The sequence below is a fragment of the Pollachius pollachius genome (assembly GCF_949987615.1).
Source record: "Pollachius pollachius genome assembly, chromosome: 1".
NCBI lineage: Eukaryota > Metazoa > Chordata > Actinopteri > Gadiformes > Gadidae > Pollachius > Pollachius pollachius.
Genome location: NC_136934.1, coordinates 21688091 through 21712780, shown reverse-complemented (window position 1 = coordinate 21712780; position 24690 = coordinate 21688091). Strand labels below are relative to the sequence as shown.

Sequence of the window (24690 nt, the reverse complement as noted above, 5' to 3'; positions counted from 1 at the left end):
CGGTAGCCAATGAGAAGTTGACAATTGAACACGTGTCCTTCCTGTTATTTATTTCTGTTGATAGATCCCTTTCCGTGTTATCGTACCCCGTTTCAGCTAAACATTTGGATGTTCTTGTTTTTAGAAAGGATTAGCGGCTTCGGTTTTAAGGCTTGAGAAGAAACCGTGCGGGCTTCCTCTGCTGGTCAGTGAAGTGCTGCTCTACGATGACGCAGGATCTTTGACCTCCCTGCTGGTCTTCAGACTGCTAGTCTTCAGACTTCAGACTGCTGGTCTTTAGACTTCAGACTGCTGGTCTTTAGACTGCTAGTCTTCAGACTTCAGACTGCTAGTCTTCAAACTTCAGACTGCTGGTCTTTAGACTGCTAGTCTTCAGACATCAGACTGCTGGTCTTAGGGTGTCTCACTGTCCAGAGACATGTCCAAAAACAAGAGCTCCGCCCTCCTCATCGTAGATGGTACGTATCTCACTACTCTGGGTACAATCAGAGATGAAATAATATAGGAATGCAATCAAATGGAAGTTGTCCTTGCAATACGTTGACGTTGTGTTGCTCTATTTAGCAGTGTGTTACTGTGTTAATACATATCATGCTGTGTTACAGGGGACGACGAGGTCCAGGAGGCTGAGGCCAACCCCTTCTCTTTCAGAGAGTTTGTCCGCCACCATGGACCCGCGCCGGGCTCCGAGGAGACGAGAGGCTCCTACAGGAGGAAGGTAGTCCGATGGCCTGATCGGCAGGGCACACATGACTCACAGCTGCAAAGACAAAGCAGTACAATCCGACAGTGAAACTATGCAAACACCAGCATATCTTGACTGCATATTAATTATTTTAATACTTTAAATAGTAATGGCATGTGGAATTTGTTTATTGTTGACAATTTGTCTTTCTGAGGTACATATTAACATTAATGTATGCATCTTGACCGATCTTTTTATTGTCTAATGCTTGGCTCTTCTAGTAGATGTCCAAATACTTAAGGTTATCTTACCCTGACTGTTGAATATGGCTTGTGGGTGTTATGATTAACGACATTAGTTTTCTAAGAAACATCACTCACTAGATAAGTGATTGTATGTATGACATGCATGGGTTTTAAAAGGTTGATGATGTGTGTCTATTTAGGTGCATGACACCACCAGCAGCCAGAGCAGAACGCCCACCTTTGCCCCGGCGATGGAAAGCAGTTTCTTCTGGGAGCCCCTTCACAGTGTGCTGAGGGCCCAGGTAGGTAGTGAAGATGAAATCATTCAAGTCTATCCATCTCACTCACTGGCTTGTTTGACCTTCCTCTCTGCTCAAAAACAAAAGACAAATGCAAGTGCTTTATGCTTTCCTGATTACTACATTTCTCAGTGGGAAAAACTGGGATTAGGTTTCCCTCCATTCAGAAGTTTGCTTCCCCCTGCTCTCTTTAAACCAGTTGATATTCTATAGAGTGCTGCTTGACACGTCTTGATCTTTCTCCGTCGGTCTCTCTCCCCCTCTCTGTCTCTCTCTCGCTCTCTGTCTCTCTCCCCCCCGTCTCTCTACTCCTCTCTCCCCCTCGTCTTTCTCCCCCTCTCTGTCTCTCTCTCTGGAGGAGGATGAGGAGGGAGGGGCAGAGTCTGGACTGGCTGCTGCTGCTGCTGAGGAAGAGGAAGAGGGGGACAGGAGCTCCTCTCTCTGGCTTCCAGACGAAAACGAAGAAGAAGAAGAAGAAGAAGAAGAAGCTAAGGAGATAAGGTAGGCCAGAGAACAACAACAACTGATATTTTGTGTTTCGGATCAGATTTTACACACACAGCCGACATCTGCTCTCAGACCGTTGCAAAATATGTTTTATATCGCGTCTCAGCAGGACTGGAGGAAGAGGAGGGGAAGATTATGAAGGAGATGATGAAACTACCATATTGGAGATGCCAAACTCTCTCAGCAGAAAGAGTTCAATGCAGCAGGTTATGACACACACACGCTGACACACACCCACACACACAAATGACACACAGTAAGAGACTCATTCAAATAAGTGTGTGTGTGTGTCTGTGTGTGCAGCTCCAAGAAGAGAACATGGTTCTGAGGAGGCGCGTCAGCGATCTCCACAAGTCGTCCAGCGCCTATAAAGAAAGGTGAGCTCTGCTCCCTCCTGCCTACACAGGAAGTCTGGCCATAATTGACACAGCATGCATCTCTTCTCATCCCTCAGGATCCAGCAGCTGTCGGAGGAGCTAATCCGCCGAGGGCACGAGGAGGAGAAGGAGGCGCAGGCCCTGGAGAGCATGGTCCACTCGGTGGAGCAGAACCTCCAGCTCATGACCGTAGGTCCTGACCCCCAACCCTGACCTCTGAACCCTACCCCTGACCTCTAGCTCATGATCCTAGGTCCTGACCCCTGACCTCTAGCTCATGACCCTAGGCCCTGACCCCTGACCTCCAGCTCATGACCCTAGGTCCTGACCCCTGACCTCTAGCTCATGACCCTAGGTCCTGACCCCTGACCTCTAGCTCATGACCCTAGGCCCTGACCCCTGACCTCCAGCTCATGACCCTAGGTCCTGACCCCTGTCCTCTAGCTCATGACCCTAGGTCCTGACCCCTGACCTCTAGCTCATGACCCTAGGTCCTGACCCCTGACCCCCACCCCTGATCTCTAGCTCATGTCCCCCGACTTCTAGCTCATGACCCCTGACCTCCCCTTGACCACCCCTGGATGAGCCATGTCGAGGCTCTAGAGAACCAAGCAGTGCCCTCAAAAACCTCCTCTTTTCAAAATAATGTGTTCTAAAAACGTGTATTCGGTATTGCAAATCAGTACTGTGATATTTGTAGGTACACGTGGTAACTTAGTCACCATGGTATGGCTTGTTTTGATGATTAGGTTATGGTTTGGTTCTGATATAGCATAATTTGGGTCAGCCGCAAACCCTTTGGAGTTCTTGTATGGGCCTTGAGCCTCTAGACCAGAGCCTTTATTCCTACAGACCAGACCCAGGAGAGGGTGGTTATACGTCTAAGTGTGTGTGAATATCTGTGTTTCAGAAGCGAGCTGTGAAGGCAGAGAGCGGCGTTTCCAAACTAAAGCAGGAGCTGCAGCAGCTCCAGGTACAGCCTCCCAGTTGTGTGTTGTTTTGTCTAAAGCACAGTAACAACAACAGTCAGAAGTACTAGTGAAATCATTGTGTGTGTGTGTGTGTGTGTGTGTGTGTGTGTGTGTGTAGGGTCACATGGAGATCATTAAATTAGAAAATGAACGCCTTCTAGCAGAGCAGCTTGAAACCATGACAACCATGAAACAAAATGCTCAGACGGCTGCAGATTACCTCGGCAAGACTGCCATCCAAGCTCGCTCTTCTATCAAGTCAGTATGAAGTCCTACCCTGCTACCTCCCAGGACCCTACCATCCTACCTCCTCACCCCTAACACCCTACTATCCTACCTCCTAACCACTAACACCCTACCATCCTACCTCCTAACCACTAACACCCTACCATCCTACCTCCTAACCACTAATACCCTACCATCCTACCTCCTAACCACTAATACCCTACCTCCCAGGACCCTACTATCCTAAACACTAACACCCTACAATCCTACCTCCTAACCACTAACACCCTACCATCCTACCTCCTAACCACTAACACCCTACCATCCTACCTCCTAACCACTAACACCCTACCATCCTACCTCCTAACCACTAACACCCTACCTCCCAGGACCCTACTATCCTAAACACTAACACCCTACCATCCTATCTCCTAACCACTAACACCCTACCATCCTACCTCCTAACCACTAATACCCTACCTCCCAGGACCCTACTATCCTAAACACTTACACCCTACCATCCTACCTCCTAACCACTAACACCCTACCATCCTACCTCCTAACCACTAATACCCTACCTCCCAGGACCCTACTATCCTAAACACTAACACCCTACCATCCTACCTCCTAACCACTAACACCCTACCATCCTACCTCTTAACAACTAACACCCTACCTCCCAGGACCCTACTATCCTAAACACTAACACCCTACCATCCTACCTCCTAACCACTAACACCCTACCATCCTACCTCCTAACCACTAATACCCTACCTCCCAGGACCCTACTATCCTAAACACTAACACCCTACCATACTACCTCCTAACCACTAACACCCTACCATCCTACCTCCTAACCACTAACACCCTACCATCCTACCTCCTAACCACTAATACCCTACCTCCCAGGACTCTACTATCCTAAACACTAACACCCTACTAGGGATGGGCGATATGGCCTAAAATCCATATTGCGATATACATTGCAGCATCTTGCGATAACGATATATATCACGATATAAAATCATAAAATATCAGTTTCAAAACAGGTTACATAGACTCTAAGGAAAGCCAAACTGCTAAATGTATTTTAAAAAAAGAGAAATATAGCATGTCATTTCGAGAACATTTATTGTGAAACACTGTAATCATTCAACATAATGTTGCAGATAAATAAAATTAGTATTGGGTTTCTTTCCTTAAGTGCAAACCATTCTAAAAGGCACAATACTTAGTGTAAGTCCTTTGTTCTTAAATGCCACCCAAGATGCAGAGAACAGGGAAAACTGGTGTCTTTTTAGATAAGGAACAGACACTGACAATTAGGGATGGGCATGATTAATTGATGATCGATCATTGATTGTTAAGATTTTTGTCGATTACGTGGTATTTTTTATCGATCAAAAGGAGGTTGACCCAGCCGGAGAGGTGGTCTCGGCTATATTCAGAATATTGTTGCTAGATGCCACTATCTAACTCTTGTCTGTCTGTCTGTCTGTCTGTCTGTCTGTCTGTCTGTCTGTCTGTGAAGACAGCTGTTGGGAGAAGCAGAGAATCTCCATTTAGTGTCACAGCTGCTGCAGTCAATCGACAAGATCTCAACGCACACCTCTGACATCCACTAGTGCAGTGTTTCCCAATTTTTTTTCTGGGGACCCATTTTTTTAAAATTACAAACCATCGCGACCCAATATAAAAAATAGTACAGTAAAACACGTATCTTGTTTTAAAAACAATCAACATTAATTAATTCATAAAGATAAGATAAGATTGAACTTTATTAATCCCCCGAGGGAGAAATTTGGGTATTTCAGCAGCAAGAAGTAAGCCAGTCAAGAAAAAGTAAACTTTTTTTTTTACATACATTTATTTGGCGACCCAATTAAATCACGTGGGTCGCGACCCAGTCTTTGGGAAAGACTGCACTAGTGCCATCTGGCCATATCCACTCAAGCCTTCTCACAGCTACTCGTCTGGTCTGATCATTTCCACGGAGACCTCCTGAACTAACTGGACTTCTTGTGAATTTTTCTTTTGTCTGTTCCTTGGCTCTAAAAATACCATCAGCTGAGACTATTTATTTATTCTTCAAAGCCAGATCATAGTTTGCCTTTTAAACAATTTTGAAATGCTAAATATAAGACGGAGCATCTAAATAGCTCGATATTTAATTTTTCTTATAATGTATTTTTTATTGTCATGAATCCTAAATGGTATATCACAGATATTGAATACTGCAGATAGCATAATTAATGCAATGACACTTTTATATAACATTAATCTAGAGGTCTTGGTTAAGCATTTTCTTGTAAACTATTAACCCCCCCATGTGCTATGTTTGATAAAGATTTCTTTGTGATAGAATATTGTAATGTAGACGAAGAGGCCATATGAACGCAGCTTCTCAAAAGGCCAAGTAATTTCTGTCATGCTGTTCAGTTTACAAATGGGTTTGATTCCGTGTGTTTCATAGCCCTTCAAAGTGATTGAAGCACTAAAAAGTCAAAGATTGCGATGGGGGGGAAATATTGACGCACTTGAACTTCCAAAACCAGTGCTGGAACCACGCTGCGATTATTAGGATGGCAGGGTGGACTAAATCAGGCTAAACAAAAGTCAGCACTATACTATACTATATATTTTGTTATATATTTTACAACGGGATAGATGGAGATACAACTGTTGAAACAACCTCTCCTTTTTGAACAATTATTGTATAAGTATTTTTATTGAACCCTTAATAAATCAGCTCTGGGACTGACGGTGTGTCTACTCTGTTTTGAGCGTGCTCAAAGTATTTATCTGTTGCTGCCAGTGGTGAGTCCATCTCTGCAGCTGGACCAGCAGTCGCTCTCTGTCCATCCTGAAGCGCTCTGACTCTGCTTTGGAGACGTCCTCATAGCGCTTTACACACACACACACACACACACATACACAAGCACACGCACAAAGACAAAGACACCTTATTTTCCAATCTGAGCACACACCGTACAAACTATTTATACTTTATTTATATGCACTGTTTTGCTTTGTAGGCAATTATAAATATACTACCTGAATATGAATATGTCCTGCACATGGGTGTATTTTGATATCTGTTTGGACGTGTACTACAAGCTGCATACATGTATAGATAATAGTGTAACTATCATGATTACCTTCAAAGCTATGTCTCTGTGTAGAAGGATTTCCTGGTGTATCGGGCTGCTGACAGAACCAGCTGTTGCCATGGCATCAACACAGGTTTCTATAGTTGTTTGACTAGATGAGCTTGTTTCCATGGTTACAGTGGACGTTGCATTGGCCATGGTCATAAGGGTTTTGTCTTCGGTAGCCATGGTTACCGTGGATGCTGTCGTATCATCCACAAGGGACTGTGAGATAGGAAGTCCTGTCCCAATCCTGGCAGACACAAAACGCGCAACACATAAACAAAACAAACACCACAACATAATAAAAGCTCCCCACACACAAAGGAAAATAACGGAGGATACTCGTGGACATAGTTTTTTTTTAAAGGCATGATATTATGCCACCAGGTGTGAGTGGGATTACAAGCCGATGAAAATCTGCCTTTTCCTGTGTTTTAGTGACATCACAAGCGGCTAATCACACTCACACCTGCTGGCATAATATCAGCCCTTTAAGTTATTTTCCCTATGTTTGATGACACCAATGAGCGATCCATCCGCGACAAATGACAACGGTCATGGCTTCTCCTTGGACACCTTTAGAAAAGGCCAAAGTTTCGGTCATTTCGATGGAAGGTATCTGTCGTTAATGTGATCGAAATACCCTTCTCCTGAGGTGTGCAGGTTGTATTCTTTAGGGTGCTTCATAACGGTCATTATGTATTCTTTGGTTTGAATGGTCTATGATAGCGATATACCAGCATATCGTTTGAGTGGGATAGTTTGAATTGACGGGCATCTTTTGTGGTTTCACCTCCGAGCTTTAAGGTTACCTGCTGTCTGTCTGGACGCTGTTGGGCATGAGCAAATCCTTTCCAGCATCAGTGTCTATGGTGACAGAAAAAACAGTAATAATGATGATAGGACGTTCAATCCTGCAGTACATGTGCTTATCTGAAGAGGGGTCAAAGGTTACCTGGAGTAGGGAGCTGTTCTGAAAGCTCCAATGTAAGGAGGTTGTCCACTTGGCAAACTAAACTCTCTGTCAGGGACGACAGGGATGCTGTGATGTCCTCCTGTCTGGCCTGCATGCACTCCTAGAGGACAGTGTGGTGGCTGAGGTTATTCGTTGGTAGTGGAGGTTATCACGTTCTGCTGTTGCACAATGTGATTCACCTAGGTGAGTTAAATGTTTGTCGTGAGGCAGAACGACTTCAACTGGCCTAACTACTGTACTTCAATGAATAAATATAGATAAATATTTGTAGAAAATAAGTACTGCAGGTGCAAAAATGTTTCAAATGTATTTGGCAAGCCAATTCCTTCATACTAGCTTCATAGTACCTAGAGGACTGGACTACACACCTGTAGTTCTTCATACTAGCTAAAGGAACTGACTACACACGTGGGGCCTCTACGGATTCTGTTTTTTGCTTAGGAAATTTCCTTTCCTTACGAGAGGAAAGGTGCCTTGATGCAACCTTTAACCTACCTTTAGCATAGGTTACTCCTGACCAACTTTTACGAAAGTAAGGAGATGTTTGTAACCCATATTCCTTTACGGCGGCAATATTTAAAGCAACAGGCCACCGACGAAGTTTACAGACTCTACGCGTAGACGCATGAGAGACGCGGAAAGCAGAGGAAGAGAAGAGAAGAAAAGAAAGAAAATGCCAACTTCACATTTAAGGAAGATTGCTGGGGGCAGTTTATTTCAAAATCAACATAAGTTGATCTTCTTTTTTTCACATGTGAATTGGGATTCAAGAGGCCTAAAATATTCCTGTAGGCCAAGTCCGACCTAAGTGATTCTCACTGTTGGCGACAACCTGATTGAAATCAATAGAACAAGAATGCATGGATCAAAAGAGCGCTTGTTGTAGTCCAACTTTGGAAAATAGTAGTTTCACACTAGAGACTCTAGAGGTCAGCAATACTCGCAGTCGCGTAATGACGTCGGTTAGAAAAGTGGAGTTTAATTCATTTTAAACAGTGCTGTCTTTTCCTATATATTTGAAAGGAAGCACCTTTTCATCTCGCCATGACCCGATGACGTTTTCCATAAAGGTTATGGAAAGGTGACATAAAGGTTAGGAGATTTGGCTTTCCAAATTGGGCCCTGTAGTTTTTCATACTAGCTAGGGGAACAGACTACACACCTGTAGTTCTTCATACTAGCTAGAGGAGTGGACTACACACCTGTAGTTACTCATACTAGCTAGAGGAACAGACTACACACCTGTAGTTCTTCATACTAGCTAGAAGAGTGGACTACACACCTGTAGTTCTTCAAACTAGCTAGAGGAGTGGACTACACACCTGTAGTTCTTCAAACTAGCTAGAGAAGTGGATTACACACCTGTAGTTCTTCATAAATCCTGTTGATGCTGCTGCGGTACTGGCTCTGTCTGTCCTCCTCTCTCCTCCTCAGGGCATCCAGCTCCTCTTTACATGCTGGATGTCCCAGGCGCACTTTCAGCTGGCTGGAATGCTTCCTCTGCACACACATTGTATTACTTTATTTAAGTCCACATAAATACCAAAGATAATTCAGGATATAAAGAGAAGACAAGCAAAACAAAGGATGCAATGCAATACACAAATTACACACTAACAAATCCTCATCATGGATACAAAAAGCTGCGTGCGTGCGCACACACAAACACACACTCACACACTCACACCACTCTCTCGCACACACACACACACACACTCTCTCTCACACACACTACTTACTCTCTCTCACACACACACACACACACGCACAGACCTGGCTGTGATTGGTGGCGCTCGCCGTCTCCTCCATCCTGGTCCTGAACTCTTCCACTGCCTTCATCAGCTCCTCCTCCTGCCGTTTCCGATGGTTACCAAACATCACCGGTGCCAACGTGCGGACCACCTCCTCTAGCTCACACAGCTGCTGACCAAACTCTGTATGATACACACACCCACTCACTTTGAGTTAAAGGGAAAACAGTAGTGCTGTGTGTGTGTGTGTGTGTGTGCATGTCCGTGTATGTGTGTGTGTGTTTGTGTGTGTGTGTGTGTGTGTGTGTGTGTGTGTGTGTGTGTGTCCGTGTGTGTGGGTGTGTGTGTTAGTTTTACCTTGTATACTTGTGGTATTAAACTGCTTGGCCTGTTCCTGGTATCCCAGCAGCCTCTTGATAAACCTTTCAGCCCATTGGTCAAATTCCTTCTTCCTGTACAAATCCTGCGCAAGCATTCAAGCATATATATATGCATTATACAATGTGTGTATATTCTTTGCAAAATATTAAAGCATATTAATTAAAATTTCCAACACTTGATAGAAGTTTAATTTCTACTGTTTTCTATCCCAAAGTTTTTCTGTGTCATTATACACCGCCAGCAAAAATAGTGTTAATAAACCCCTGATCTGATTGGATGGAGGTTTGGAGGGAGAATTGCGGAGAAGTGCGGATTGATGGCAGGATTCAATAAATGGGCGGGGCTATAGTGTTAAATTTGAACTATTGTATCTATGTTGTATCTAATTACAGCATCTACTTAAAAAAGTTAAAAAAAAGTCTGATGACTCCCTCTATGCCCTAGACATGTCCAGAAATTATTATTTCCTTCTACAAGGTATTGGATTCAATCTCCCTGGTGGGTCTAAGACCAATCGCTGGCCCAGCAGTCTTTCTATGTTATAGCAGACCAAAAACGGCCTTGCCTCTTGTCTCATCTCTTATGGAGATGCTCTACTGTAGAGGTCTCCTTTGTGGACTGGATGAAGCTTCCCATGAGTGTATTTGTACATTGGCTACATACACAGTGTTGGTTTGAAAGCTTTACAGACACTTTTTAACAGTTAACCACTGCTGACCGAGTTTGTGTTGGCTGTTAACAGCCAATCACAGGCTTACAGATACCCGCCAAATAAGAATTTTGCGGGGATAAGTAGCGAAATATAAGAAGCGAAAGAAAAAGACACGGCCTGTTCACCCAGATTTGAGTCTGCTGTCAGACTTCAGATGATCTGTGAGAGTAGTCTCAGAGCATCCAGCCGACAGACGGACCAATCGGAGGTTGCCGTTGTTCTAGGAGGCGGGTTATGATGTAAGGGAACAGGCAAGGTGCCGATGTCTCCCTCGAGTTGCCTTTTGACAAACCGAGTGTCTCAGGACTGAGAGTTGGTGTTCACTAGACGTTTACCTCGGCAGCCTGCAGAAGCACTTCATTTGCCGTCCTCAAAAAACTGTTGACAGTTAACTTAAAGGACCTGGTAGGTAAACACGTACACATGCACGCACACACACACACACACACACACACACACACACACACACACACACACACACACACACACACACACACACACACACACACACACACACACACACACACACACACACACACACACACACACACACACACACACACACACACACACACACACACACACACACCGGACACAGATAAAGCATTTGTTCAAGCCTGTTTTCTCTCTTTGATATAGAATTATTTTCTGTCAATGTTGCAAAACAACAATAGATGTCACCTCCTGGAAGTTTCTAGAGGGAACGTACCGTGTGTTCTGCACCAGGTCTGGGTCGCTTCCAAACATTTGAACCCACTTTTCATTCTTGTTCGTCCGAGGCAACCTTCTCAACCTAAACACACATATACACATTTTAATATATTTTTCCCCTGTTCAAAAATGTATTGTATACAAATATATACCGTATAAAATATATATTATATATATTTGAGTTATAATTTGAGACTGTCAGCAGAAAAAGGCTACCTTAGATTCAAATATTTTAAGGTAGGGGTTATTAGGTGCAAGTGCAATAGCAACCACCAATATGGAAAAGAGCTAGAGGAGTACTAGCAGGCTCCTCCCTGGTTCACCAAATACATATCTTTTAGTCAGAAAAAAAAAGTATGTTCCAATTCAAGGGTTTACTTACCCTTTAATCAAAACTATGATATTCAAGTAAAAAACATGAATGCATTAAAATTATGGCACAATTGATTTAAGTCTCATTCATTTGAATATTTACTTGTTGAGCACTCCCATGGTGATGTCCTCAGAGGAGGCTCCGCTCACAGCAGCAGCAGCCAATGGGAGCTCTCCAGTGGGTCGGGTCGGAGGTCTGGGCAGCTTGGAACGAGGTCTGGCCGCCACAGCAAACGATCCCTGCAGAGTGTGCTGTAGTGCAGGAGACCCAATGCTGGAATCCTACACACACACGCATACACACCGAACACACACACACATGGGAAAACACCCACCACACACATACACAGACACACAAATACACGCACACAAACACACACACACACACACACACACATGGGAACGCACGCACCGCACACATACACACAGACAGACACACATATACACATACACACACACGGAAACAAACTCACCACACACGCACACACGTTATATACATAAGGAGGTACTACATAATCTGACAGATTATAAAACGATAGATAATATGGAGTAATTAATAAAGAGTAATAACTCTCAGAAGGATGTGAGATGCAGAAAACCAATTAAGAGGACAGGAAGTAGCATCCTCTGCACAGGAAGTGACATACCCTGTTGCAGTCCAAGTACTGGTAGCGTTTCTTTAGCTTTTCACCAAGGGCAGACAGACTAGTAAACACCTTCTCCTGAGACACCTGCAGAAACACACACACACACAGACACACACACACACACGCACACACATGGATAAACACACACACACACACACACACACACATATACGCACACACACACACAGACACGCACACACACACGCAAACACACACACAAACACAGACGCACACACACGCGCAAACGCACACACACACACACACACAAACACACACACACACACCCATACGTAAGCGGGTAGACGATAAGACAATTCGAAGATTCGATGAATATGCCTAGCACTACAAAAATATAAAAAAATACACAAACAAGTATACTATTCATTTGATGACTCAAACTTTGAGGTGTTGTTAACTGAGGTTGATTGCTACAGGTATTGAAGTAGGGCTTAAGTCATACCTCAGCTGTCTCTGTAAGTCTCCTCAGGTCTTCAACCTGTCGGCTGATCAACATCTTCTGCTGGTTACTATGGGCTGCCTAACACACACACACACACACGTATACGCACACATGTACACACAGACGCACACACACGCACACACACACGCACACACACACATACACACACATACACAAAGTTTAACTCGGAATGAGATATGTTCAGGCAGACAGACATGCAGACAGACAGGTACCTCAGCCTTAATTTGGACCTGGACATTTGACACCACTTTCTGGATCTTCTCTGAGAAACTTATCTCCACCAGGAGTGGGGAGAGCTTCTCCTGCAGGCGATCCACCGTCCCCTTCACCTGTCAAGGGAGGAGAGGAAAGTAGCAGAGGAGAGAACATAGAAACAGAGAGAGCAGAAGAGATAAATAATACAACGCAAGGCTGAGCTCGGGTCAGAGTCCAAAACTCCAATTGTCTCTCTCCAGGTTAAACACTTGGACACTGAGAGGTTTGTAATTTGATTTGCTAATGTAAAATGTCCTGGTCATTTTTTTTTGGTTTACTTCCTCCTTCAACATACATTTGAACAACTTTTAAGTACTTCATTTTCATTCAAAAAAGAATGCTTTGGCTGCGATGGAATCAGTTACTCAGTTACTAACTAAACTGTTTCCCTGCATTCAGATTTAAAATGAACCCATTGCCAAAAATGTATCCATCATCTTTGCTTATAATTCTACCTGGCTGCCTCAGTTTCATGTCTTTGAATGTATCACAGTGCTCTTCTTTGTCTTTCTGCGGTCGCACCTGGCTTTCTCGTCGGGGGTGAAACCAACGAGCATCTTCAACTCAGTACCTGCTCTAAACAGGCCATCTCCAGTTTCTCCATGTCCGCCTGGATGCTGTCTTCCAAGGAATCGATCCTCCGGGACGTCTTTTCAAGGAGCCTCAGCAGCTGGTCCACCTCCTTGGGGCTGAAGTTCCCTCCTTCACCGAACAGCCTACCGTTGGAAAGACGCACGAGCAGAAGGGGCTGCAGCTAACCATCACGATCATCGTCCATTCATCTCACTTTAGTATATGCTACACGTGAACCTCCTAAGATGGCGCAATTTGATTGGTTCGCTATCTCAGGATATTGGGCAATATCCCATGATTGAGATCTCAAACTCGTGATATCGTTTTCATCACATCGTCATGCTAATAAAAACGAATAAACCCAAGAGTGTTCATGTGTAGTATACTAAAACAATTATTCACCTCAGGCTCCGTGAATTATTCGCCGAAGGCTTTGGCGAATAATTGTTAAATATCTAGTTTTTCTCTTCGCCGTCTATAAAATTTCATTGATTTGTATTTTAAACACTAGAAATCCCGTCTGCCCGTGCATGTTTGGTATTTGTTCGTGATGAATGAATGTTGATTCTTCAGTTTATCTTTGATCAAAGAAAAATAAGAATAAAAACAGAAGATACAAACAAAAAAAATATGAAATACTTAAATACAGTAAGGCAATAGCATCAACAAATGTGAGATATAGAAATGGTTGCATAAGCACAAAAATGGCCGTACAATATACTAATGTAATGTAACCTTAATGCGCTTCATATGGTGAGGTATTGGACAATACATTAGAAATATGAATGCTGTCTTATTGTACACATTCCGCAGTAGCATCTGGGCTGTACCTGAAGGATGTGACCAGCTTGGCGTTGCTGTCTCGAACCTGCTCCAGGCGCTGTTGAACAGAGTGCCTGAAGGCCCGCAGAGAGAGCTGGATGTCCTGGATATGCTGAACCAGACGGTCCTGCAGGTTGGAGCTAAACCCCTTCAGACTGGGGAGCAGGGGGAAGAGTTAGGAAGGAATGAGTGGGAGAATATCAGAGAAAATTAACCATTGTTTTCATCTATTGTCATCTTCTGTCATCAACAATCATATCTGTGTTCCGCTATTGTGCCAAGTATAGAACAGGAGTTGGCAGGTGAGCTACGTTTCTTCAACGAATTGAAGAGTGGTGTCTGTGTTACGTGTGAGAGGTGGTCGCTGTGTTACGTGTGAGAGGTGGTGTGTTACGTGTGAGAGGTGGTGTGTTACGTGTGAGAGATGGTGTGTTACATGTGAGAGGTGGTGTGTTACGTGTGAGAGGTGGTGGCTGTGTTACGTGTGAGAGGTGGTGGCTGTGTTACGTGTGAGAGGTGGTGTGTTACGTGTGAGAGGTGGTGTATTACGTGTGAGAGGTGTTGGCTGTGTTACGTGTGAGAGGTGGTGTAATACGTGTGAGAGGTGGTGTAATACGTTAGAGAGGTGGTGTGTTACATGTGAAAGGTGGTGTGTTACATGTGAGAGGTGGTGTGTTACGTGTGAGAGGTGGTGTGTTACGTGTGAGAGGTGGTGTGTTACGTGTGAGAGGTGGTGTGTTACGTGTGAGAGGTGGTGTGTTACGTGTGAGAGGTGGTGTAATACGTGTGAGAGGTGGTGTGTTACGTGTGAGAGATGGTGTGTTACATGTGAGAGGTGGTGTGTTACGTGTGAGAGGTGGTGGCTGTGTTACGTGTGAGAGGTGGTGGCTGTGTTACGTGTGAGAGGTGGTGTGTTACGTGTGAGAGGTGGTGTATTACGTGTGAGAGGTGTTGGCTGTGCTACGTGTGAGAGGTGGTGTAATACGTGTGAGAGGTGGTGTAATACGTTAGAGAGGTGGTGTGTTACATGTGAGAGGTGGTGTGTTACGTGTGAGAGGTGGTGTGTTACATGTGAGAGGTGGTGTGTTACGTGTGAGAGGTGGTGTGTTACGTGTGAGAGGTGGTGTGTTACGTGTGAGAGGTGGTGTGTTACGTGTGAGAGGTGGTGTGTTACGTGTGAGAGGTGGTGTGTTACGTGTGAGAGGTGGTGGCGGTGTGGAAGCGCTCCTCCATCGTGGAGACGCTGGTGATGAAGCGGAGGCTGCTTGCACTGGTGGAGGTCTGGAGGTCACTCATGTCGCTCCGACACGCATCCAGCACCTGGAGCACAGCCGCACCCTGGGACAACACACACTCCCTGTGGACATGGAGCTCAGCTACAAACACACACACACACACACACACAAACACACACACAAGACAAAAATAGATGAAGAAACACATTACAAGCTAACAGACACAAACACATGTTTGATTAAACTTGAGTGTGTGTGTGTTTGTGTATGCTACCAGAGCGCATGTTGTGTATGTCCATCTCAATGCGCTGTGGGCGGAGTTTGTGCAGCTGCAGGCGGAGCTCTTGTTCTGAACCCAGTGCTTTCTTTCTGCTGGCGACCGTGGCTGCGCTGGAACTCAGGACGTCATGGAAGTGCTGCTCCAGGTGATCAAAGAATAATGTACGCAGCCTGGAGAACACACACACGCTATGTCATCTGCCTTTGCGTTTGCAGGACAGCGGAGGATGTTGTATATGAAATGGGTTTGTACATGAAACAACATAACAATGTCTACTCATCATGCCTCCATTTATGCAGGTGAGGGTTATTTAATCCATTGTCATGGTTCTATCGTACGAGGTCTTCATGAACAAAATGAAGAGTTGGCGGAGAAAGCTACCAAACGTATACCTCACCGAACTTCTTTTACTATGTTTCTAGCACTTTGCCAAAATTGCTGCCATGTTAAACTTCCTGTGCGATTAGTCAGAAAGTCAAGGCCTAGGTATGCTGGCCGCTGGTAGCTGATGGTAGAGGACATGGTTGGGGTTGTTCTAAGGAGTTACTCTGTTATTTACTCTCAGGATTATACAGCTAATAAACTACATTATAGTTATGTTTCTACATTGTTCTACTTTGACATACCTATAATGTTTCTACATCATGTCTCCACTATGTTCTGCAATTATGCATACGTGGGTGTGTGTGTGTCTGCATGCTTGCATCCGTGTGTTCGTCTGGGTGCCTGTGTTTGTGAGTGTGTGTGTGTGTGTGTGTGTGTGTGTGTGTCTGTGTGTGTGCATGTGTGTGTGTCTCACTGGGTCAGTGACTGGGTCAGCGTCTCAGTGGGGAACAGGATGAATTGGACTTCATCCCCCAGGCTGCCAAGAGGATTCTGCACCGGAAGTTCAAAGGCGGGGCCACTGTAAGCCCCGCCCCTCTTGGATGTAAAGGTCACTTCAGTGTCAGAGATATAAATCTCTGCAAGAGATGACTCTGCCTAGTTCACCAACACACACATACACAACAAGAAAAGAGATTGTGAGCCTTTTGACAAACTTTTTTAAAGGCCCCATGGCATGAAAATGCCATGAGGTTTTTTAACATTAATATGAGTTCCCCTAGCCTGCCTATGGTCCCCCATTAGCTAGAAATGGCGTTAGGTGTAAAACGAGCACTAGGTATCCTGCTCCGCCTTTGAAAAAACAAAGCTCAGAGACAGCGATTTGGAATGTTGTTGCCTCCCCTTTCTCTACTTCGCCCGCCCAGAGAATTTGGCCCGCCAATGAGACAATGAGCTACGACCCTGCGAGCGCCAAATGTGTGTGTGTGTGTGTGTATGAATAAACACACTGTAACGCAAGTGTTGTACACTTCTTTGTTATTTGGATAACCGTTCTGCTGTTGGTGTTATGCGCATAACACGTCAGGTTCTCTGACGTCTCTGGTATTTCCACAACGAGACTCGTAGTGGGGATTATCTCAGCCATGGTTATTCTCAGCCAAGTCTATTTCAGATTGATGTGAAAGTGGAAGAACCGGAGACGTCGGAGAACCCGACATAGTCGTTTGAGATTCATAATATCGTCTGGAGGCGCACACAGCTTTTGGCCGTGATAATATATATTATATGGTATAGATATCTATGTATAATATGATATAATTTAGATATAGAGCTCCAGGACTCCCGCTAGAGCACCCGGAGTGTTCTAGAATATTATTTACAGAACACAGCCAAAAGCTGTGTGTGCCTCACCATTGCGATACATCCACTGTAAACATGAGCGCATGGTACCGTGGCCGCAAGCTGCTCAGGGCCACAGGTCAGGAGTGAAAAAAAGAATGTTACCGGTCAGTTATTAAGTTTATATGAAGCCTAGCCAATTGGCTTACACACCGGAAAACCTCTCTGTATCCTATTGGACGGATCTTACCTCCTTCAGTAGTCCATCCTGGGGATTCTGGGTGAGGTCAAGCTCATTCTGTGTGCTGATTGGAAAGCTTCCGAACTTTTCTATACTTTTCCAATCTGAAGGCACAAACAAAAACGATTTCCGGCTAGCTTAGATGAAACTAAACCATTATGAGTCAAGACAGGTGGGTAATCATAAAGACGGTTGAGGCAGACAGAGAGACAGACAGGTTAACAGACTGACCAGGGTTATCACAATGGTAAAAGGAGAGAAGTTCTTCTTGTTTCTGTGAAAATAAGTAAACATTTTATAACACATCAATAGATATTCACCTCCCTAGCCTTGACATCTGTGTGTGTGTGTGTGTGTGTGTTTGTAGATACTATAATTACCAGGGTGTGGACTTCGCCAACATGGTAATATTGGCTGACAGCAACGCTGTAGGTGTTAAGCTCATCCACAAGAACAGCTGGAAAACTCTCCAGCACTTCGTCCATTTTGCTGTACCACTCTCTAGAGCTGCAAACACACAAACAGGCAGTGCTTTCTTCATGTTTGCTATTGTATGTCTTAAGGGATCCATATTCCCATAGTTATTATAGGATGATATGCATTAGGTAGGATGCCTCCCAATTCAACCAGTAATCATATCACATGTTTTAGTCTATCTTGACTTGATTTCGATCTGGCATGCTTGGTTTGTCACTTTTGCAAGATCCAATGAAATCCTGATGCATTGCATCCCCTCCCTCCCTAATGTCTTGCTCTACCTGGGGATGCATCATTCATGCCTGGTTGGTTTGGAGGCGGCTCACCTGTTGGGCATCTCATCCAAGTAGGCGAGGGCCACATCCAGGGACTTCTTCAGGGCCTCCTCAGGGCTGTCCTGGCGCAGCCGGTCTAGTAATACGTCCAAATGAGCCTCTTTCCTCTGGGAAAAAAAGACCGTAAAGCACCATGGGGGAGTTTGGTTAGACTAAAAAATACTATTTACTCCCTTAGTCATTTAGCAGACGCTTTTATCCAAGGAGAATACAGGGATTTTTTAACCTCGAATATACAGGCAATTCATGAGCAGGTAGGAGTTCGGGGCCTCTGGCTCCAGGATGCCTACAGGTAAGACTGTGGACACTGGGCTAGGAGTCAGAACACCCTAACCAAAGAACCTTCTCGCCTTCAAGGCTTTGGTACTTCCTTTCTGCGTGCAGACCTTTATTTCCTCTTCCTGTTGACATCGAAGGAGGCGGAGCTGCTCCTCAAGCTGCTGCTCTCTGCTCTCCATAGCCCGGCTGTGCGTCTCCCATAGCAATGCTGCTCCGCGTAAAACATTCCAGACAGTCCTACTCAATATCCCAGCATGCCTTGCCACCACGTCCACGTCTCGCTACAGGCACAAAAACAGAAGGGAGAGGGTAATTAAGAGAGGAAGAGATGAATGAAGATGAAAGAAAGGGCAACGTGTGAGACAGGAGACAATGCAGAGAAACAAACATTGAGAGTGGAACAGAGTGGAGAGAAATGACGGTGAGCATTTGACTGACATCTAAGATGGCCACTCGTTCCTCAGCCCGCCTCTGATGTGGCCCCATCAGAGGAAGGATCTGGGAGCTGACGATGTGCTTGACCTCCTGCTCGGACAGCTCTAGACCACACAGCGCCTGCTGTGGGAAGAAGCAGGAAAACAGGATTTGTAATGTTGGGAATGGCAGTTCCGTGCCACAAGCATTTTAGGCCACATATCATCGGAGAGGGCACACCTACATAGCGATAACATGTCGGATGGGCCTCGAAACCACCACCCTTCAAAGTGAGGACATCTGTTTTTCTAACAGGTGTGTTGCCATTTTGGATGAGTTATTGTAGGTTAGCTCTATTTATTCAGATGAGTTTGAATAATGAATAATATACCTTGCATCGCTCCACTTCCAATAGACTGGCCTGCCAGCTCTGGTCAAAGCTGCACTGGAGCTGACGTACAAAGTTATCATGACAACCATCTGGAAAAACACACACGCACGCACGCACGCACACACACACACACACACACACACACACAGTAATACTAACTTTACACAAACATTTATACACAGACCTATACACCCCATTTATATTAATATATTCATATATAACAGTGACAGTAACAGTAGATGGTTATTGGAATGGGAATTACCAATCTTTTGATTGAGAGCTGTCAATTGGTTGTACCAATCGGTGACCAGAGCTGTAGTGCAGGTGGGCGGGGCCAGAGAGCTGTAAAACAGTGTTATGGTTTCATATCATCTGTGGCCCTAGGATACAAAGTTACAGCCAACCCTTTCCTCAGGATACAGAATCGTACGGTAGTCCTGTGACGACCAATCACATAACGCCTGTCATCCCGTGATGACCAATCAAATTACCCACGTTATTATGTCATAACAAATCACATAACCCATGGTATCCTGTGCTGTCCAATCACATAACACATGGTATACTGTACTGACCAATCACATAACACACAATATCCTGTGATATCCAATCACATAACACATGGTATACTGTAATATCCAATCACATAACACACGGTATCCTGTGATATCCAATCACATAACACATGGTATACTGTGATGACCTATCAAATAACACACGGTATCCTGTGATAAGATATACTTTATTCATCTCAGCAGAGAAATTTAGGGATGATGACCAATCACATAACACACGGTATCCTGTGATGTCCAATCACATAACACATAATGTCTGTGACAGTGTTGAACAATCCTGGTACCAGATGTGCTGGATGAGACGTCTCTGTTCTTCAGACAGAGCTTGTTGTGTCCTTCTGATCTCCACAACTGCTTCCTGGACAGAGTCAGGGTTCTGGACTGATTCATCACTGACCAGTTCCCTGCAACACACACACACACACACACACACACACACACACACACACACACACACACACACACACCGTGTATATATATATACAGTGGGGCAAAAAAGTATTTAGTCAGCCACCAATTGTGCAAGTTCTCCCACTTAAAAAGACGAGAGAGGCCTATAATTTTCATCATAGGTAAACCTCAGCTATGAGAGACAAAATGAAAAAAGAAAATCCAGAAAATCACATTGTCTGATTTTTTAAGAATTTATTTGCAAATTATGGTGGAAAATAAGTATTTGGTCACCTACAAACCAGCAAGATTTCTGGCTGTCACAGACCTGTAACTTCTTCTTTAAGAGGCTCCTCTGTCCTCCACTTGTTACCTGTATTAATGGCACCTGTTTGAACTCCTTATCAGTATAAAATACACCTGTCCACAACCTCAAACAGTCACACTCCAAACTCCACTATGACCAAGACCAAAGAGCTGTCAAAGGACACCAGAAACACAATTGTAGACCTGCACCAGGCTGGGAAGTCTGAATCTGCAATAGGTAAGCAGCTTGGTGTGAAGAAATCAACTGTGGGAGCAATTATTAGGAAATGGAATACATACAAGACCACTGATAATCTCCCTCGATCTGGGGCTCCACGCAAGATCTCACCCTGTGGGGTCAAAATGATCACAAGAAAGGTGAACAAAAATCCCAGAACCACACGGGGGGACCTAGTGAATGACCTCCAGAGAGCTGGGACCAAAGTATCAAAGGCTACCATCACTAACACACTACGCCGCCAGGGACTCAAATCCTGCAGTGCCAGACGTGTCCCCCTGCTAAAGCCAGTGCATGTCCGGGCCCGTTTGAAGTTTGCTAGAGAGCATTTGGATGATCCAGAACAGGATTGGGAGAATGTCATATGGTCAGATGAAACCAAAATATAACTTTTTGGTAAAAACTCAACTAGTCGTGTTTGGAGGAGAAAGAATGCTGAGTTGCATCCAAAGAACACCATACCTACAGTGAAGCATGGGGGTGGAAACATCATGCTTTGGGGCTGTTTATCTGCCATGGGACCAGGACGTCTGATCCGTGTGACGGAAAGAATGAATGGGGCCATGTATCGTGAGATTTTGAGTGAAAACCTCCTTCCATCAGCAAGGGCACTGAAGATGAAACGTGGTTGGGTCTTTCAGCATGACAATGACCCCAAACACACCGCCCGGGCAACGAAGGAGTGGCTTCGTAAGAAGCATTTCAAGGTCCTGGAGTGGCCTAGCCAGTTTCCAGATCTCAACCCCATTGAAAATCTTTGGAGGGAGTTGAAAGTCCGTGTGGCCCAAAAACATCACTGCTCTAGAGGAGATCTGCATGGAGGAATGGGCCAAAATACCAGCAGCAGTGTGTGAAAACCTTGTAAAGACTTACAGAAAACGTTTGACCTCTGTCATTGCCAACAAGGGGCATGTAACAAAGTATTGAGATGACCTTTTGTTATTGACCAAATACTTATTTTCCACCATAATTTGCAAATAAATTCTTTAAAAATCAGACAATGTGATTTTCTAGATTTTTTTTTTTCATTTTGTCTCTCATAGCTGAGGTATACCTATGATGAAAAATTACAGGCCTCTCTCATCTTTTTAAGTGGGAGAACTTGCACAATTGGAGGCTGACTAAATACTTTTTTGCCCCACTGTATATATATATATATATATATATATATATATATATATATATATATATATATATATATATATATATATATATATATTTATACATGGGCATTTCTAAGAAATAACTAGGGGTGTGAATCTATTGGCACCTCACGATTCGATTCAATTCCGATTATGAGGTCAACGATTAGATTCTAAAACAATTGTCGATGCATCTCGATGCAACAAAAAAATGTATGTATATTTCCATGCGTGATTTTCCAAAAGATATATATACATCTGAGTTTGCTACTCAGAGATTGCTAATCACTTCCTACTTTTGTGATGATCATTAAAGACATCAACAGATGAATTAACTTAACTAATATTTTATTAGAGAAAAAGCTTTTGTCACAAATATGACTTTCTATGAACAATGCAATAATCATTTCAGCTTGCATTACAAAACAATATGGAAGTATGTAAAAAATAGGGTTCGGTTTTCTTTTCTTTCTAATCTTTCCTTTCTATGTCATTAAAGAAAAAGCTGCTCTTGAATTAGAAGCAGTTCTTGTGTCTGGCTGCGAGTTTGCGTGCATGCTATGCGTAGGCTGAATGGCAATCGTGTCAAGACAAATCAGATTGGCCAATACACACTGAGGATAAATTAAATAATTTTAAAATTACTAAAATTATCCCTCTCTGGTGAACAGAATGTTGCAGCAGGCGAAAAAATAAAACAAAACAAAAAAAAGAAATCACGATGCATCGAAGAATCGATTATTTTTCCCCCTAGTAATTACACTCCAATTATAGCTCATAAATCCTACCGATAAGTAACAACGTTGTAACTTAAGAAAGATACAACTTAAAAAGTTAAAAGTTAAAAAGTTACAATTAGCTTTTACCTCTGTTTTAGAGAAAGCAGCTGTAATCCTTTGTCTCCCATTAACACTACGTGAACGTTCCACTCTGAATCTGAAGCTACCTCGGGTAACGCCGAGGTGCCTGAAAGTGTACACATGGATGTCACGATGTCGAGCTAAAATGTATGGGATGGTAACAGTACATGTATGAACCAATCGATTTGGCACAGGACTGTTGGTTTGCAGTTAATTCTAGAATTTTTCAACCCACCAATTACAATTACTGAACCGAGACACCTTAACCAAGGGATATACAGTGAGTTCTTCTGTGTGCCATTACAAAAGTACTGCAGCAAGCCTTGAGACATACCGGAACCTTTCTATCTCCTGTTGTACCCTGCCAGCCTTCCAGGTCTTAGATATGTCTTGCCAGCGATGACGAAGGACAGACTCTTTTTGCAGATCTTCCTCCAGAAGATGAAGACGTAGACGGGCGATGCTACGGCGGTTAGCGAGCAGGGCGGTGTTGATCATCTGTATATATAACAATCAGACAGGTTAAGGAGAGCTGGTAGCTAGAAATCAGAATCGCAGGTTAAATGGCTATTACTACCATAGTACCGATGACCATAGTTTCAGTGGCCTCATTCAGAGGTTAAAGGTATGCGTAAACGTACCCATAGGTGGCAAAGTCATAGGGCAGAGGCAATACCATAAGTTAAGTTAAGTTAAAAGCTAACGTTTATTGATGAGTTCACCCATGTCACTACCATAGCCTCTGCGTCGAGCAGTCTGTAGAGGTCACAGGGGTTTAGGGAGCTGATTCTCTCCAGAAGAGTGCAGTACTTCTTGAGTAAATCAGCGATCTAAAGAGAACACAAAAACACATTATGTTTGTAATCGACATAGTCAACATCGATGGATATTTAATCAAATGCAAATGAAGGAGTAAAGAAGAATAAGGGATTCCTTCTTTGTCTTCCTCCTAGAGTGGTTGTTAGAAGGACTAGTCTTGTCTTTACCTGCTGTGTCCGTTGGATTTCATATCCATTCAGATTTTGGTCTAATTCACAGATTCTTCCTCTCTTTAAAACAGACGTTTCCTTGACCTGCTTCCAAACATTGTTCAGCTCCTACACACACACACGCACATACATATTATATACACAAACACAGATCTAATATGCATTTTATGATGACAAATGATATTATATGGCATTTATTATCTTAATGTGGAAGCATTTTCCATGCATCAAATGCTGAGCTGTTGTGTCGTACATACTGTGTAACATATGGTATACCTGAAGGCTGGTTGGTTGCTGACACTCCATACCCCCCATCAGGGTCTCCAACCTCTGGTCCATCTCTTCAAGGCATGAGAGCAGGTCCTTACAAGTACTTCTACTTCTCTCCTCATAATCCTATGGGGCAGGAGTTTTTAAACCTTTTCATCTCTGGACCCAAAAGACAATCTTTATGTGTCCGTGTGACCAAACTGCACACATAGAAACTAGAAACTGCACACACAGTAAAAAGAGTTTTTAGTAAGAGGTTTTCCTTTGGGCCCAAAGATGAGCACTCAGGAGGAGTTTTCGGAGTGTTCGGACTATGTGTTGTTTAGTCGCAACCTACCTGCTTTTTTGACTCTAAATACAAAATGAATCTTAAAATATGATTATGAGGAAAATTATGCTATGAGGCTAAGGATATTGAGCCATTGCGTTTTTGCATTTGTGAAGTTTATGGTGCACAGTAC

The 24690-nt window shown here is 43.8% G+C and overlaps 2 protein-coding genes across 4 annotated transcripts; one reads left to right on the top strand and one right to left on the bottom strand.

Annotated features, from left to right (window-relative positions):
- The first annotated feature begins 74 nt into the window (after nt 1-74).
- Nucleotides 75-6059, top strand: entr1 (endosome associated trafficking regulator 1). Of its 3 annotated transcripts, none has more exons than XM_079739938.1 (10): nt 75-458; nt 606-718; nt 1131-1232; nt 1591-1730; nt 1843-1942; nt 2040-2113; nt 2191-2302; nt 3024-3086; nt 3203-3342; nt 4841-6059. In XM_079739938.1, the coding sequence occupies exons 1-10, from the start codon at nt 419-421 to the stop codon at nt 4932-4934; spliced, it is 978 nt and encodes a 325-aa protein (XP_079596064.1). In that variant the 5' UTR covers nt 75-418; the 3' UTR covers nt 4935-6059. The 3 variants fall into 3 exon arrangements, with proteins under 3 accessions (XP_079596064.1, XP_079596065.1, XP_079596063.1); XM_079739939.1 differs by having other exon boundaries at nt 1588-1730; nt 1846-1942; XM_079739937.1 differs by having other exon boundaries at nt 1588-1730.
- A 1210-nt stretch (nt 6060-7269) lies between these two features.
- On the bottom strand, nt 7270-9663 carry ccdc180 (coiled-coil domain containing 180; the record flags this gene model as incomplete). The annotated part of the gene is made up of 5 exons (XM_079755372.1): nt 7270-7328; nt 7417-7537; nt 8800-8937; nt 9211-9371; nt 9546-9663. 5 exons carry the CDS (start codon nt 9661-9663, stop codon nt 7270-7272), a joined length of 597 nt encoding a protein of 198 aa, XP_079611498.1.
- Nucleotides 9664-24690: the final 15027 nt, after the last annotated feature.

Bases quoted from the DNA above. Each gene is read 5' to 3' on its own strand.
- entr1 (XM_079739937.1), top strand. From the start codon at position 419: ATGTCCAAAAACAAGAGCTCCGCCCTCCTCATCGTAGATG. The intron at 1,233-1,587 runs GTAGGTAGTGAA...CTCTCTCTGGAG, and splicing joins ACAGTGTGCTGAGGGCCCAG to GAGGATGAGGAGGGAGGGGC. The intron at 3,343-4,840 runs GTCAGTATGAAG...CTGTCTGTGAAG, and splicing joins CAAGCTCGCTCTTCTATCAA to ACAGCTGTTGGGAGAAGCAG.